We start from the raw sequence: 17,538 nt of genomic DNA on the forward strand, positions 1-17,538 counted from the left end.
GGGATACTGGCCAGCCTCCAGGTGGCTCTTCCGATGCCTGCCTCTCCTCCCTCTGGTCCATCCTCCCCACAGCTCAGCCCTGTTGAGCTTCCTCAAATACAGATCTGTTCTCACTACTCTGCTGTTTAAATCCTCCTGTAGCTGCCGGTGTTAGTGCTCTGCCCTCAGATACCCTTTTCCATTTTTGTGCATGACGCCCCCTTCAGTGGGCTTTCAAGGTTGACACCTGAGGCTCTTTTGGAGGGCTGTCCTTGGCCTCCTGAAGCTGCTTTACGTTGAAGTGTGACTGATGACTGCTCAGAGGTGGTGGTGGGGAAGGAAAGCCTGGCTTCCTTGCCCCAGACCGGGCTACCCTGAGGCCTTACACTCCAAAGTTGTTCCCTGGGCCTCATGGGAAGCCACCCTGCACAGCTGAGCTACAACTCTTGCTTGGCTTCTCCTCTGCCAACTAGTCTCCCCTGGGAGCTCTTCCTTAAGAGTCATTCAGTGTCTAAGATGAATTCCTTCTTGGAAACCTATCACCCACAATTTAAATCTTAATCATTGATCTTTACTCATTTCCTTTCTCCCTAGAAATTTATCCCATATCACATCTACATTTATGCTACACCAGCTTCTAGTTGTCTTGCAACACTCTGTGTCTCAGTACCTGCCCTTTTTTGGTAAGTTAAAAAAAAAGTGAAACCTTCCCTCTCCCCCTCCCTCCCCATTCTTTAAGACTCTGCTCGGTATCACTTCTTTTGAGTCTCTAATAGAGCTAGTGGCTTCTCCTATGCTCTCAGGGTACTGTGTAAACTCACTACAGCACCCAGCTCACCAAACTGCACTATCTTCCGTGCTGCCTAGCATGGCGCTGGGCAGAATGTAGGCATCAAGTAGATGTTTTTTTGGATGAATACCGATCCCCTAAAAGCCCTAAGGCTCTCCGCTACTGGGTTTCTCAGATCGTGAATCTCTTCAGCCCCTAGTCAGCACTCAGTGTCCGTGTTTCATGCCCTCAGAGCTCTACTCTGTTGCTTATGTTTCTAAGATTAACCCAGTCTTGTTGGAGGGAAGCAGGTGGTGACCTGTAAAGAACTCTGCTCCCTCTGGCTTCTTGGGATACCAGGACTGAGGTCGAACTCTGTGTGGTGTGGACTCCCTGGGCCCGTTTGCTGACTTCTTTCAGTAAGTGGAAGGTCTAGCTTCTAAGGTCTTCCATGGCTGATATGAAAGTCCTCTGTGCACTGGGGCCTGGTCTGTCTTGTTCTCTGCTCTCCCAAAGCCAAGAATGGTGCCTGGTGCAGAGTATACTCTTAAATATTTGTCAAGACAAAGAACTGACAACTTCAGTGGCTACCTATTGCTTGGTGCTTCATATGTGTTACTTCATTTAATTCTCAAAGAGTAGCCAGGATTTGTGTGCAGATTTGTATGTCTTTGAAGCCTGTGTTCGTCCTGTGATACCTGATGGCCTTCGGCGGACAAGGCCGTCATAAAAAGATCTGTTCCAATGATGGCTTTTACTGATGACCGTGGGAGGCAGAGGAGATCCTGAGGCCCTTGTTCTTCTTAAAGCATATACAGCCACAGGGGATAAGAGGAATTGAGGGTGGTTAGTGGAAGGTGCTGAGAGGGTGGGGGGAAAATCTGATCCCTATGATCTAAATGGGGTACCTGGGCAAATGGTGGAGTTTAGGTGCACAGTTCCAGGCATGTGCTGATAAGCCAGCTCTCTAAATAAAAAAGCTCTGCTTGGTAGTGTCTGTTGATTTCTTCACTGTGGCTGAATTCAAGCAACCAACATGAAGTCACTGCCTGCAGAGTTGGAAGGGATGCACATAATGAGCTCTCACAAGCCAGAAGCCGCCCTGCAGCTGGGGGCTGTCCCCAGAAAGCCACAGGAAGATCACGGCTCCTGTAGACTCTACGGGCGGCTCTGGGAAGCCTCAGCTCTCACCCCACCTTTTTTGAAGATTAGAAAAGGTCTCTGCCATTCTGGTTTACAGCAGCTACCCCGTTACCTTGGTAGCCACCTAGGCTGCTGGCAGGAAGGCTCCCTCAGATGGCCCTCGGCTCTTCTTTGGATCATATCCCCTGCTGCCTTGCCTTGGACTGGGACAGAGCCCCCCAAGCAGGAAAGGCAGCCCTACAGGATTCTTGCAATCAGTTCATCAGAAAGCAGTTCAGGTGGTGCCTTCCCAAGAGGAAGAATGCGAGCATGTGAGTGCCATTAACTACTCTCCACCTCTCACTTGGATCTGGGTAGTACTTTCCTCCTAATTCCAGGAAATCATAAACACCAAGGAAAATGCCCTCCCTGGACTGGGCCTCAGGCAGGGATGAGGCCCAGACAGAAGTCAGCAGGCATCCCTGAAGAGATGGTGAAGCAAGGGTGGGAAAGCAGTGAGAGGCTGGCGCGTGCCTGCTTCTGGCTGCAAAGGGACGCTGCTCCCCAGCTGGGGTATGGGAAACGGGCCTCACAGCCAAAGGGCAGGCGCCCTGAGATGGACAGCTCTACAGGGAAGAGGAAAGACGCTCTGTCCTGGGGATGCAGCTCCCTGAGAACCTGACCTGCGTATCGTTAGGTCTTTCTCTCAAGTACTTAGCACCTTGCTGAGCACAGAATCACCACTCAAATACGAGCTGAAGGAGAAATGAGACCTTTATTACCCCAGAGCATTTGTGAATCCTAAAGCAAAAAGGAAAATGCAGGGGCAAGGAAAACAAGAAGGACCTAGAGAGGCCACCAAGGCTCGGCCAGGACACAGCAGAGGCCTTCTCGTCAAGGGTATGCGGTAGGTAGGCGGGAAAGGCCCCTCGTTCCACTGAGATAGGCCAACCACGCAGTCTGAAGAGGAGCTGAGATGTGCCAGGAGACTTAGAACTTGCTAGTATAGAGGGTCATAGCCCACTTGGGCACTCGGAGGAAGCTGGGCAAGTAGGAGGCCAGCCAGCCCAGGCTGGAGACATGGGAGAGAATGGAGCTCAAAGACAAATAGTCTTGGATGGGGCGGCCTGCAGATCACAGGAAGGGAAGAAGGGTTAGACCCTGGTTTCCCACTCCTCAGACACCCACACCCTGGCTGAAGAGACTGAGTAGGATGTGAGGGAGGAAGGAACAAGGAGACAGGGTGGGAGAAGTGAGTAGGGAACAGAACGAAGAGAGGTCCAGGCTGGGGCCGGGCCAGAGCTCTTACCATCGATGTCCTGAAGGCCATAGCGCCGAGCGAGGTCACAGGAAGGCAGCACCTTCCCACTCAGGTGTAGGATATTGGGGTCTGTGGGCACACAGACAGCTGAGATGGCGTGGGAGTGGTGCAGGGTGACCAGGCTTGGGCCCGATGGCACAGGGCGCCACTGAGACAGGCTTAGGAGGCCAGAATCATTTCTCTCTGTTCTAGGAAGGTTCCTGAGCCTCTTGCTTCTGGCCACACAGGCCTAGTTTCTGAGGCTCCCACTCCTCAAACTGGGCATTGGACCCTCTGGGTCTCCAAAAGGCAGAGGAGGGCGTATTTCTCAACTACATCCTGAGCCAGGACCTAGAAGTAGCTGCCACCACCCTGCAGATCCTCTATGCCCTTTCTTGTTACCAGCTGCCCCCAACCTCATCACCTGTTGCCAGAGCCACCACACATTTGCCACTCATTTCTGTAGTCTCCGCAGATGAGAACTGAGATCTAATCTGAAACACAGGGGCAGAGAAGTGAGGGGTTAATTTCCAAGAGAACTGCCCAGTACCTTCCCACTTTCAGCCTCTGTTCCAGAAGAGAGAGGTCCTCATCACTGCGCCTGCAGAACTCAACATCTTGGGTGGTGCAGGAGTGACTCCTCCCGACATCCAGTGAGCCCTGTAGCCCGACACCAGGACCCACTGACTTTCCGCCTTTCCTAAGTGTAAAGATGTGGGGATGCCAACTACATCTGGACCTTCTAGACTAGTTCAGGGCATAGGCTTTGGAGTGGGACAGTCTTCCTACACAGGGCATCCGTGACCTTGAGCAAGCTGCTTAAGCTCCCTGAGTTTCAGTTTCACCAACTGTGAAATGGAGATACCATCTCCCTTACAGGATTAAAGGACATAACGGGTGTTGGTGCTCATGCTGCGCCTGCCACAATAAGCACCTGGGCATTTACTCTTTGTTGTTACTGCCGTGTTGTTGCGGATGGAAAGGCCGATTCCCTGCAATCTCTGCCACCCTTGCCCTCCCTTTGCTAACCTGCTCAACCAGCGGATCAGTGGTGTTGTCACCCTTCATCGCCTGCTCCTTCATCAGTTCTGTCTGTACAAACCCTGGCCACAGAGAGACGTAGCTGACTCCATGGCGCCGCAGCTCGTGGGCACAGTCAGCAGCCAGCCTGTCGCACTGAGAGGGTCAGAAGGCCAGGTGAGAACCAGGGCACCTGGTCATGTCACCTTCCTCCCCTGCCTTCCCTGTTTCTGTCGAGGATGTCCCAGACCCTTGGTATTCCCGGGAGCCCAGGAGCCAGGGATCAGCTGTCCACTTTCCCCAGTGCACTGCCTACGCAGGCCAGCCAAGAGGGCCCCAGGCAAAGGAACTGTCCATGCAGGGGCAGAGGCAGAGGTGAGGGCCAGTCAGCCTTACCACTCTCACCGAGGACTGTATCTCCTGAGCTATGGGTACCATCCCTGCCCTACACCTCCCAATCCCTGTGCCATTGGGCCTCACCGCAGCTTTGCCCACACCATAGGGGACGTTGATGAAATAGTGCAGCCCCCCAATGGAGGAGATGACCACGATGAGCCCCCGGCCAGCTGGTACCATCAGCCGTGCGCCATACACCGAGCACAGGTAGTGGCCTCTAGAAGGTGAGGCAAAGGAGGAGAAGAAATGAAACACATTCAGGGCTGTTTCAGGAAGCTTCTTCTGCCCCCTAGTCATTTCTCAGCTGGGAGAACGCAGCATAGGGCAGCTGCAAAGCTGGTGAATCAAGGGCTTGAGGCCACACTCTGAGAGAGACATTGATAAAATCAACCACCAAAGGATGAGAAATGGCAATCTTTAGAAGACATCATGGAAGAAACAGCAGTAACAGAACTTAAATAGTCGGGGGATAAAACATAATAAATAAATGATCTACAAGGGAAAACTATAAAGTTCTATTTAATATAAAAGAACAAGTACAGATATAATTTGTTTAGAAGAATCAGCACATAAAACATCAGTGCTACTTAAATTAATCCCTAGATTCAGTCAATTTGAGTTATATCTCAGACTTCTGAAGAAATAGACAAAATAATCTAAGAGAATAAATAGGCAATGAGAATGTGGGAGAATAGCCGGGAAGACTCTGAAAAAGGAAGAGTAATATCTTGTGGGTGAGAGGGATATGCTCCCCTCCCATCGCCACCCTGCACTAAAATATACAATGACGTGACAGTTAAAAGAGTGCAGGACTGGTATAAGGGCACGCAGGTAAGCCAATGAAACAAAACAGTCAATAATTAACCCAAGTGTAAATGCGAATTCAGCAAATTATAAAGGGAACATTTCAAACCAATGAGGGGAGATGTACCATTCAGCAAATGGATTTGGGACAACTGGTCAGTTATTTAGTGGGTGGGACTGGCTCTCTACCTCATTTATTATTTTAAAATGCATTCCAAAAATATTTGAATATTAAAAAAATGAATGTACAAAAGCAGTAAAAGAAAGCATGACAATGTATTCATAAACCTGAGGTGGGGAAGCCTGTCTCTGTATCACACTGAGACAGAAACTTGACTTCTAAACAGTAAGACATATATATACATAGATATACAAACACATACGTATGCATAGATAGCTGTGGAGGGCACACATGCAAACAATGAGTAATAAATTGGGGGAAATATTTGTAAAATACACATCAAAGGAATCTATTCTACAAAAATCTTATAAATTGATGTGAAAACACTAATTTAATAACACAAATTTAATAACTCACTTTTGTGAGTTGTCACAAAAGAATAAGGAGCCAATAAGAAAAGAAAAAAAAGCTCAACTTTTCAAATACTAAAGAAATGTGAATTAAAAAAACACCTTCAGAGATCTTTGGCCCATTAGAGTAGCAGAACTTGCCTGATCTCCCGGCCTGATACGTCTCGTATGACCGAGGAAGCAGGGAAACAGATGTTCTCCTTCACTGTCCAGAGCTCATAAATTGGTGGGGTCTTTTTGGAGTTTGATAATATTTATTACATCTTTAAGACATACATATTTTCTGACCTAAGAATTCCACTACTGCAACAGATAAAGGGTTTGATCAATGAATTATGGTATCTCCTCCCAGTGGAAAATTTAAAAGAATGGCAGAATATATACTAGGCTATTAACAGTATACCATGCTTCAGGCAATGAAGGAAAGGGTGGCGAGGAGGAGAATGAGATTATACTGGTCTTCACAGTATATTAAAAAAAAATACATGCATACTTGGGAAATGAGAAAATCCTTTTTTTGTGTGTGAGAAACAGGACCCTCCAAATGAAAACAAGTAGAGAAAGTTATGGAATCAAAAGGAAGCTCAGCCTAAGGTAAAGCAGAGGAGAGGCACAGTGAATGTGTGTGTGGGAGGTGAGAGGAGGTGCCGCTTAGCTTCCAAGAGGCTCACAGAGTGACCTTCACCCTGGAGAATTCATCAGGGCTCAGGGGCCAGGGTCTGGGTCTTTACCTTGTAGGCTCAAAACCCTGACCAGCAAGAGATAAGAGTGTGCAAAATGGCTTAAAGACTTAAATATAAAATATGACACCATAAAATTCCTAGAAGAGAAAGTAGGCAAAACACTCTCTGACATAAATCATAGCAATGTTTCTATAGGGGGTCAGTCCCCGAAGGCAATAAAAATAAAAGCAAAAATAAACAAATGGGACCTAATCAAACTTATAAGTTTTTACACAGCAAAGGAAACTATAAATAAAACAAATAGACAACCTACCGACTGGGAGAAAATATTTGCAAACTATGCAACCCACAAAGGCTTAATTTCTAAAATATACAAACAGCTCATATAACTCAGTATCAAAAAAACAAACAACCCAGTCACAAAATGGGCAGAAGACCTAAACAGACATTTCTCCAAAAAAGACATACAGATGGCCAACAGGCACATGAAAAGATGCTCAACATCGCTAAGTATTAGAGATAAGCAAGTCAAAACTACAGTGAGGTATCACCTCACACCAGTCACACTGGCCATCATCAAAAAGTCTACAAATACTAACTGCCAGAGAGGGTGTGGAGAAAAGGGAACCCCCCTACACTGTTGGTGGGAATGTAAATTAGTGCAGCCACTATGGAGGATAGTATGGAGGTTCCTTAAAAAACTAAAAATGAGTTGTCATATGATATAGCAATCCTACTCCTGGGCATATATCCAGAGGGAACTCTAATTTGAAAAGATATATGCATCCCAATGTTCACAGCACTATTTACAATAGCCAAGACATGGAAACAACTTAAATGTGAACTGAATAAAGAAGCTGTGGTATATTTATACAATGGAATAGTACTCAGCCATAAAAATAATAAAATAATGCCATGTGCAGCAACATGGATGGACCTGGAGATGGTCATTCTAAGTGAAGTAAGCCAGAAAGAGGAAGAAAAATACCATATGATACCACTCACATGTGGAATCTAAAAAGAAAGAAAGAAAAAGGACACTATAAACTCATCTACAAAACAGAAACAGACTCGCAGACATAGAAAACAAACTCATGGTAATGGGGGGAAAGGGGTTGGGAAGGGATAACTTGCAAGTTCGAGATTTGCAGATACCAACTACTATATATAAAATAGATAAATAACAAGTTTCTACTGTATAGCACAGGGAACTATAGTCAATATCTTGTAGTAACCTACAATGAAAAAGGACATGAAAAGGAATCTATGTATGTATATATATGACTGAAACATTATGCTGAATGCCAGAAATTGACACTACATTGTAAACTGATTATACTTCAATACTTTCAAAAAAAAGTGGGGAAAAAAGAGAGATGAGAGTGTGGAAGGCCCCTCTCTTTGGAGGGCTAAGGATATAATCATTGCCAATTTCCAGCTCTTGGGTTTTCTTTTCTTGACTCTTAGCTGACCATCCCTCTCTGTCCTCATAACCTTAATTCCACTTTGGAAATCACAATTGGATTCTAATCCTGCTGCCCTGGGATTGCCACTAGAAGCCTTGGGGGTTCTTAGACGCTTTAGACAAGAAATTTGCTTATAATGGAAGGGTGACCCACACAGGTGGCTGATCACATCCATGCAGTGCAGTTTCTGAGAGGGTACTACAGTTCCAACAATAAACACAGACATAACTGGTGTATATCATGCTAGGTGAACTCTAAATGCTGCGTTTCATCTCACTCCTGTGCCAGATGTATGTGTAACCCCACGACACCCCTCCCTCCCAGCCTGGACCTGGGAGTGCCTCTCCTGTGGGTCTGGAGTGAGGGGGTGGAGGCTAAGATGGTGAGCCCTCACTTTCTTATTGACCTTGTCCTGATGTAAAACAAAACAGTTTCTTCCTCTAATCATCTAGAAATGTTGACTACAGATGGTATGCTCTATTGAGGGAAAGAGGCTCCCTTCTGGGTCATGCGTTTGGATGGGCAGTGAGGCAGGAGAGAGGGCAAGGGCAAGTTCAGATGAGAATTACTGACAGAAACAAGGCAAAAGTTAACTTTCATGGCTACATATTCACCTAGATGAAACTTCTTCAGAGGTTAGTGGACAAATGGGACAGAAAGGAGAAGAAAGAGACAAGGAGGCACAAGGAGACAAGGAGACAAGAGGGAAAGGAGAGGACACCTGGGGAAAGGTCTCGGCCCTCAGCTTGGCTGAGTAAGTGAGGGGAGCCCAGGCCCTTGGGGGTAGAGCGGGGAGGGGAACACCCACCTGAGCCCAACATTGTTGATATCATCCCAGATGGAGGCGGGGCTTTCCCAGAATGCCTTCTTAGTGTTGTTGAGGATCACCTGGAAGGCACAGGGAGTGTGATGACTAGGATAATCTGAAGGCTGGAAGGTATGGGGGGCTGGACAGTGGAAGGGACAATGAATGGGGATGAGGACTCAGAAGTCACAGGGGAAAGGCAGGTGTGTGGAGCTGGAGTCAAAGTTCACAGAGCACCTGGACTCCAGCATAGGCGTTGTTGACCAGCACATCCAGACGCCCATGCTGTTCTCGAGCCACCTGTTCAAACAGGCTTCGCACTTCACTCTCCTGACTTGAATCGCATACCACAGGCATACATCGGCCCCCTCGAGATTGCGCCTGGAGAGGGACAGAGGGGATGTGAGCTCAGTTGCACACGAGTGTGAGACCAACACAGCTCCCCTCAACTTCCAGCTTGGGTGTTGAGAAGACAATAAGGAATCACAGCCAGCAGCTGAAGGAACATGGTGGGCAATACTGCCCTCTGGTGTCTTTTTGAGGAGTTTCAGGAATGCTAGGTCCTCTCATTGTAGAGCAAGGTGGATGGGCATCTCAGGTTTAAAATCTACAGACATTTACTGAGGCCCACCATGTGCAAGGCACTGTATTCTGCATGTGGAGAGTGAGGGACAAATAAGGCTTGGAGGCTGCTCTTGAGAAACAAGTATCTTTTTCCTTGTTCTTACGGGCCCTTAGCTTCCACCCTTCACCACTCATGTGGAATCCCTAGTCAATCCCAGCCCTCTCAACCTTACTCCACCAATATTCCTGCCTGTTAAGTGAGAGATCAAAGCTCTCAGACACGAACTACTACTTCCTGACCTGCCTCACCCTCTACAAATGTGCCCCCATCCTCTAAATTCAGAGAAAGTAGAGTACCTTATTCAAGAACAATCCTCATATTCTCCAGATCCATGCTCTGGGTCCCACTCTCTGGCCTCCATGCCTAACTGCTCACCCACACTTCCAGACAATTCTGTGCACAGTTCTTACTTACCATATTCACATTAATTACTCATCTCTTATCACTTACTTTATTCACATCCCATTGAAATGATTCATTTCTGCCTTAGACTTCTTGCTGGACTCTATCTTTTAAGAGCAGAAGTTATGTCTTACTAATCTTGGTAATCCCAGTGCTTCACCTGGTGCTTAGCAAATCAAATGCACCCCGATATTTATTTAATTGAAATCCAGTAGAAAAATCAAGTGAAAATGTACAATTCAATAAAGTCTTATCAAAAATAGAGAAAAAACACAGGTCCACAACTTTTTAGATGCCATTCTAAATTTCCTGAAGTTTTTAAAATAAAATTCCCTCCGTAGCAAAATATGACCTAATCTGAAGATATTTATGAGTTTTATTTATCCTGCTTTGAATAAATAAATATTCACATTTATTAAGGAATATTACGGTGTCAGGTAAGAGGAGTGGTTAATGGGAAGGGCTCCCTCAGGTGTTTTCCGCCCCTGGGGTCCCAGAGGAAGCACTCACTTCCTGAGCAGTGGCCTTCAGCGTGTCCAGATGGCGGCCAGTGATGTAAACTGTGGCACCTGCTTGGCAGAGCTGCAAAGCGATGCCGCGGCCAATACCCCTGGAAGCACCAGTCACCACACACACTTGGCCCTTCATGGGAGCTGCCATGACTCACAAGCAAAAGGGTTAAATCTGTGGAAGCAAAGACTCGCTCTGAGAAAAGCCTGCAGATTGTGTACGTGGAAGGGGGATCCTGACAGTGGTAGGAGGTGGAACCAAGGTTGAGATCCTTTGACGGGAGATAAGTTTCAGAAGGGGATAACTAGGGCAGGCCCCAGGACAAGGCTGGATGTTCCTTCTGAGAGGTAAAGGACTGAAGAAAGAGGCTGCAGGGGGTGCTGTCCAGGCCGGCCACCTACTGGAACTCTGGGTGGTGGACTGTGGCCCGGCAGTCCCTCCCGGCGCGTCCATGCAGAGTCCTGGGCTATCTGGGGCTATGGCTGCAGGCTCGGAGGCGCGGCTTCCGTGTCGGGAGTGGGCTCGAGGCCCCGGGACCCTCAGCCCGAAGTGTAAGGAGCTCATGCCTCTTACCTACCACTTATGCTGCCGCTAGAGTCCTCGGGCCGCCTCTCTCGCAAAGTTCTCGGAGTCAAGGACTTTAATTCTGGCCGAGGGGGAGGGACGAGGTGACAACGACGGGGTCAGAGTACGAGGCTGGAGTCGAAGTCCGCGTCTGGAGCGATTTCACCTGGCGACACGGACAGGAAAGTCAAACAGCTCCCTGCGCGTCGGATTCCGGGCCGCGGCGATTCGGCGATAGCCACGCCCACCCTAGGTGGGCCGTCGCCGGCTTATGACGTGTAACACTGCGCCCTGAGCGCGCCGGCGTGTCTAAACTCGGCCAGGCCCCATCCTTTACCGGGCTGTGTGAGGTTTCCCCTGCGACCAAGGAAGCTTTCGCCCACGAAGAGGACCCAAAGCACCCATGGGGTTGGGTCCGCGCTCCCCCCACCAGGCAGGTCGCCGGTTCCCAGCTGGAGGCAAACGAGGGCGCGGGGCCAAGGGGTCGGGGCGTCCCCCAGCAGGCCGCCAGCGACCAACCTGCCCGCCTCCGGACGGGCGCTCGGAGCCGGCTCCAGATGCATACCCTCACCTGAGCCCGGAAGCTCTGGGGTATTTCCGCCGGGCACTATCGGCGCTGAAAGAGGCCCCCGAGACGGGAGAAGAACGAGGTAGGGAGCAACTTCGGGGTGGGTCAAGGGATGGATTAGTTGGTCATATAATCCAGGACAGGCAAGGAAATTTTCGTGGGTCCTCGGGGTGTGGGGACCTAGTTTCATCTCCTATGTCCTCTTCTTCACTCGTCGCCCCTTGGTTAAGTAATGGGACATAATCTTATCCTCCTCGCATTCTCTTTGATATATTCCTTGTTTTTCCAGAGCTGATGGTGCACAACATCTTGAAAGAAGTGGAGGCTCAGGCCCTAGCCTTGGCCACAAACAGGACCGGTAGTGAGATGCTGCAGGAACTGTTGGGGTTCAGTCCCCTTAAATCGTTGTGTCGAGTATGGGCTGCTCTGCGCTCCGACTTGCGTTTTGTGGCCTGTCATCGATGCGGCGTCCACGTATTGCAAAGTGCTTTGCTGCAGCTGCCTCGATTGCTAGGGAGCCCTGCAGAGGAAGAAGAGGAGGAGGAGGAGGAAGGGAAGGATGGTCCTTTGGAGACCCTAGAGGAGCTGGTCCTGGGACTAGCAGCAGAGGTGTGTGGTGATTTTCTTTTCTACTGTGGAGACACCCATGGCAGCTTCGTGGTCAGAACTTTACTACAGGTATTGGGCGGGACTCTTCTGGAGTCTGAGAGAGCCAGGCACCGTGGCTCCCAGTCACCTGGTGAGTATTTCAAGAGAGGGATGTGGACCTAGTGGGAAGGAGAAAATAAGCAGAAGAATATTTCTTCAGGACCTTGAAGAATTAGCAGAGAAAGAAGGACAGGGATACCAAGCCAAAGATTAGTGTGCATAGAGGCCCAGGGGTGAGGATGCATAGGCGTGTTTAGAGAATAGCTGTTAGAAGAATGGGGCCAAGGAAAAGAGGTAATTCATTCCAGCATTGGACTTCAGCCACAACTTACAGTAAGAAAAAAAGCTTTTTTAAACGTGACTCAATATACATATGTGTATATATACAAATATATTGCGTGAGTTTTTTTTTTCTTTATATATATATACACATATTGGAGTCAAGCAGAAGTTCAGGAAGCAGTCCCCTTACTACATGCAACCCACTCTGATACTTTCTTTACTTTTATTTTATTCTGTTGTGTTCCATTAAAAAATGCTTGTTGAGACCCACTAAATTGATTTCATGATACACTCATAAGCAGCAACCTATATTTTGAAAAATGTTAGGAAATAACGTAGTGAGTTTAGGTGAGGCCTGATTTTGGAACACTTTGAATTCCTGGCTGAGGAGTTTGGACTATCACCTATGGGCCTGGTTGAAGTTTCTTAGAAAAATTAAAACAGAAATGTAGTCTCTCAGTTCAGTCATCCAGATGAGAAGAGACATTCAGTTGTACTGTATGTGTTCTGCATCTCCAAGCTGAATCCTTGTTCAGTTATGGAATTCTCCCTCCTGGATGGCAGTTTGTGATCTCACCACTGCATACGTTCTTTTTATCTATTTATTTATTTATTTTTGTTGAAGTGTAGTTGGTTTACAATGTTGTGTTAATTTCTGGTGTACTGAATAGTGATTCAGTCATACACATATGTATATATCGCACACATTCTTTTTTTTTTTTCTTTTTATCGTACACGTTCTTGATCTGCCTTCAGAAGCACAAAGGGCTCCAACTCGGGAATGTAAGCCAACTGATTTCGAGGTTCCTGAAACCTTCTTGAATTGCCTTCAGGACGTGAGCTCCTGCTTTCTGAAGGACATTGCTGGTAAGGAGGGAAATAGGAGGGTCTAGGGTCTACTTTTCTGGTGGTGATTGTCATCAGACAAGCCTCTTGAGCTGCTTTATTTGTCTTTTTTTTTTTTTTTCTATATAGACCACTTATGTCCATAGTCCATTGTACCTTGTTGTTTGAGGTTGTACAGGTTGTCTGAATTTTGAGAAAGCTGCTTTTATTTCTGCCCTCTCCTCACAGTGTTTATCACTGACAAGATCTCCAGCTTCTGCCTTCAAGTGGCCTTACAGATCTTACACCGCAAACGGCCCCAGTGTTGTGCCCACCTCTGCAATGCTGTGATTGGCTACCTGAGTAGCCGCAATTCCTCAGCAGATGGCAGGTATGGGCAGGGCCTCAGGATTGACCAAGGTTGATGGGCTGTGTGAAATGAATGACATGATGTGGGTATTTTGTTTGTTTGTTTTAAAAGACAAAGGTTTTCATTTTGTTTAATTTTTTTGTCATTTTATTTTATTTTGTCCCTTTTTATTGAGATATACTTGACATATGGCACTGTATAAGTTTAATGTACATTATGTACAGCATAATTATTTGAGTTACCTCATGAAATGATTACCACAATAAGTTTAGTGAGCATTCATTGTCTCATATAGTTACAAAATTAAAGAAATAGAAAAAGAATTGTTTTCCTTGTGATGAGAACTCTTAGAATTTACTCTTAAAAGCTCTTATATAAACATAGTGTTAGTTACATTTGCCATGTTGTACATCACACCCTAGTATTTATTTATAACTAAAAGTTTGTACCTTTTGACTGTCTTCATCCAGTTCTCCCTCTCCCATACCCTCCATCCCTCTGGTAACTACAAATCAGATGTGTTTTCCTCTGAGTTTGTTTTTTTGTTTGGTTGGTTTTGAAGTATGATTGGCCTACAACACCATGTTAGTTCCCATTATATAACATAATGATTTGATATTCCAATATGCTTCAAAACGCTCACCGTGATAAGTCCAGTGATGTGGGTATTTTGGATGAAGTGATCACCTCCTTCTTGTCCCCAGCCCCCTACTGTTATTTCTGCGTGATCAGACGAGCTCCAGACTCCTGGAGCAGGTGCTGCTGGTGTCAGAGCCCCCAAGGCTCCAGAGCCTCTTTGAGGATCACTTCCGAGGACAGCTGCAGACGCTGGCTGCACATCCTATTGCCAACTTCCCTTTGCAGCGTTTACTGGATGCTATCACCACCCCTGAGCTGGTGAGTTGGGAACTTGGCTGAGTCTGTTTCTGTACTCTGTTGTTGCTGTTAGTTCTTATTCATTGAGACTTGTTTTATTGTGTGCCTGCCTCTGTATGGCTGACCGTGTGCTGGCCATTCCCCTTGAGAATTTATTCTTGGGGGTTTCCCAGAGCTTAGGGTGAAGGTGCCTTCTTCCCAGAGAGGATCTGCTGTGGCTTCTCTCAGGTGCCAGTGCCAGCAGGAGACTGGCTTAATCCCATTTTGCAGCACAAGCATCCATGGCTCGCTCAGTCTCTGGGTACTTGGCTGCAAATCCATGTGAGCACTGGAGCTGTTGTTGTAGCTTCTCTTTTCCGTTGCTGCTTAGTGCCAAGGCATGCTTCCCTGGGGTCTCCTGGGGTGAGTTAGAGTGGAGGGGCAGGTTTAATCCTCATCCTCCCTTCTCTCCAGAGTATGGCCATTTTCGGTCCCCTCCCCACATGAGGCAGCAGCTCTCAGACTGCCCCTTTGTTCTGGAACTTCCTTATCCAGCCAAACCAAAGTCCTGGTATTGGCAGTGCTTTTATGTTTGATCTAGCATTTTTAGTTGTTTTTGACAGGAAGATTTCTCTGAATAAATTAGCCCACTGTTATCAAAACGCCAGATTCTTTATCCTGTTTCTCCTCTCAGCTTTCCCCCGTGTTTGAGGAGCTAAGCCCTGCCCTGGAAGCTGTGCTGGCCCAGGGTCACTCAGGGGTGGTCATTGCCCTAGTGGGGGCCTGCCGCAGAGTTGGGACCCACCAAGCCCAGGTCCTGCAGTTGTTGTTGGAGGTGAGTGGGGGTTACATGCAACCCATTTATGCCCTCGGTTCAAATTCTACCTGCTGGAACTTATGTAATCTCTAGTTGTTGTATCTCTGAACCCAAGAGGGCTCATGTGCAGGGAATTCAGAGATACAGGGAAAGATGAGTCTAAACCATCTCATGGCCCTGGAATAAAAATTGTCTCCCAGAACAAAGAGAGAAGTTTTTTTAAGGAATAAATGTTTATGCAGCCTTTGTTACATTTATAGAGGTTGGGGATACAGCAAGGCAGATGAGATCCGATCCACATGCAGTTTGCATTCTTGTGGAGTTAGGTGTTCTCATTTCTCCTGAATGCTTTCTTCTGACTGGAAAGTTGGGGTTAGGGATGAAGTAGTTTCAGTTTCATCGTGTTCTGTCTTCCCTGCTAGGCATTCCACTGTGCAGAGCCCTCTTCCCGGCAAGTGGCCTGTGTGCCTCTCTTTGCTGCTTTGATGGCGTATGAGGTGTACTATGGCCTGGCGGAGGAGGAGGGGGCGGTGCCTGCAGAGCATCAGGTGAGGTAGGGGAGAGGCCAAACCTGTGAATAATTGGGGACCAGGCTTCCCAGGGTTTAGGAAGCCCCTCATCACTGAGATGGGGATGGTGAGATCTGTAGCTTCATCCAAGTTAGGGAGCAGTTTGGTGGCTGCCTCCTAATTCCCTGTCTCTGTCCTTCTAGGTGGAAATGGCCACAGCCAGGGACTTGGGGGAAGTGACAGTCCTTGGGTCTCTATTGCTCCAGCATTTGCTGCATTTCTCCAGTCCTGGTCTTATACTTCGAAGTCTGAGTGCCTTGACAGGACCACAGCTTCTGGCTCTGGCGCAGAGCCCTGCTGGTTCCCACGTGGTTGATGCTGTCCTGACCAGTCCCTCCGTGACGCGCAAGCAGCGCCGCCGTGCGCTCAAGACCCTAAAGGTTAGAGTTCTGGCCGCTGCTCGGATTCCTCTTCCATTTAGATTCCTCTGCCTCCTACATTTAGAGAATGTGAGCTTCCCTCAGGACTGTCCTTCAGAGTCAAAGAGACCATATGTAGTCCCTAGACTGCTTCAGTCAACCTCTAAACTTCACCCCCCCCCGCCCCAACACACTTGTGAACTGCCCTAGAGGGACTTACCTTGCTTGTCTCAATGCAGGGACAGTATGTGGCTCTGGCGTGTAGTCGCCATGGCAGCCGTGTGCTAGATGCCATCTGGAGTGGAGCAGCCTTGGGGGCCCGGAAGGAAATTGCTGCTGAGCTGGGTGAGTACCAGCACCAATATGTGACCTTTCCATAAGTTCCCTTTTCTCACTCTAAAGAGCTGAGTGGCTGGGGAGTGGACCTAAATTCAGCAGAGACTTCAGTTCCAAAGTGTAGTCTTAGCCATGGGTTCTTGGCAGGCTGTTCTCCGCTACCCCTCTGCTGAGTGTGCAGCCCCATGTGCCCACCCCTCCTCCTGACTTCTGTTCTCTGGACAGTTTAGTGTTAACTCTAGCCTGAAGTAGGTCCAGGGTCCCAGGAAAATGGAGAGACATTCACCCCAAGTAGAGTCTCTTCAAGCTTGGGTGTGTGACTACATGGTGACACTGAACGTGAATGTTTCCCTTTGCAGGGGAGCGGAACCAGGAGCTGATAAGAGATACTTTTGGCCACCATGTGGCTCGAAACGTGGCCCTGACTACCTTCCTGAAGCGGCGAGAGGCTTGGGAACAGCAGCAGGGTGCGGTGGCCAAGCGGAGGCGGGCCTTGAACTCAGTACTTGAAGACTGAGACCCTGGATCAGACTGGGTGTTGATGAGGGAGGGGGAAAGGAAGTATCTATATCATGACCTATTACTAGTTTAAATTGGAGTCAAAAGTCTTACTGATAAAACATTTTTGTATTTTTATTGGAAACACTTTTGTTTTATTTGCGGGGAGGTGTACAAAGAAATAGAGATGTTGAGATAAAGTTAGAGAGGGCTGTTTTCAGGGCATGGAGAACTTAGGGACAGGAGGAGTTGTAAGGATCTCTACATGTAGCAGCAATCAGGGTGGGATCCAGATGCCTGGGGACAGGCTGTGGCCTTAAGGGTAAGTGGGAGGCTGGAAAGATGGCTAGGAAGAGAGCGTTCTTCAGGAATGGGCATAGGCCAGCGGTGTAGGGCATTATGCGGATGGGGCCTTTCACAATGGGGTCAGAGGAC

The 17,538-nt window shown here is 47.8% G+C and overlaps 2 protein-coding genes across 4 annotated transcripts; one reads left to right on the top strand and one right to left on the bottom strand.

Annotated features, from left to right (window-relative positions):
- Positions 1-2,626: 2,626 nt before the first annotated feature.
- DHRS1 (dehydrogenase/reductase 1) lies at positions 2,627-11,221 on the bottom strand. Of its 3 annotated transcripts, none has more exons than XM_031678887.2 (9): positions 10,990-11,221; positions 10,413-10,586; positions 9,113-9,256; positions 8,879-8,958; positions 4,671-4,803; positions 4,200-4,346; positions 3,595-3,664; positions 3,180-3,260; positions 2,627-2,997 (listed from the first exon to the last, which is right to left on the bottom strand). In XM_031678887.2, the coding sequence occupies exons 2-9, from the start codon at positions 10,560-10,562 to the stop codon at positions 2,861-2,863; spliced, it is 942 nt and encodes a 313-aa protein (XP_031534747.1). In that variant the 5' UTR covers positions 10,563-10,586; positions 10,990-11,221; the 3' UTR covers positions 2,627-2,860. The 3 variants fall into 3 exon arrangements, with proteins under 3 accessions (XP_031534747.1, XP_006217352.1, XP_031534750.1); XM_006217290.4 differs by having other exon boundaries at positions 10,986-11,221; XM_031678890.2 differs by lacking the exon at positions 10,413-10,586.
- A 55-nt stretch (positions 11,222-11,276) lies between these two features.
- On the top strand, positions 11,277-17,248 carry NOP9 (NOP9 nucleolar protein). The gene is made up of 10 exons (XM_006217291.3): positions 11,277-11,626; positions 11,834-12,283; positions 13,231-13,341; positions 13,549-13,690; positions 14,374-14,566; positions 15,219-15,359; positions 15,764-15,889; positions 16,054-16,290; positions 16,509-16,614; positions 16,965-17,248. Exons 1-10 carry the CDS (start codon positions 11,380-11,382, stop codon positions 17,120-17,122), a joined length of 1,911 nt encoding a protein of 636 aa, XP_006217353.1. The 5' UTR covers positions 11,277-11,379; the 3' UTR covers positions 17,123-17,248.
- The last annotated feature ends 290 nt before the right edge of the window (positions 17,249-17,538 follow it).

The sequence above is a fragment of the Vicugna pacos genome, chromosome 6 (assembly GCF_048564905.1).
Source record: "Vicugna pacos chromosome 6, VicPac4, whole genome shotgun sequence".
Taxonomy (NCBI): Eukaryota; Metazoa; Chordata; class Mammalia; order Artiodactyla; family Camelidae; genus Vicugna; species Vicugna pacos.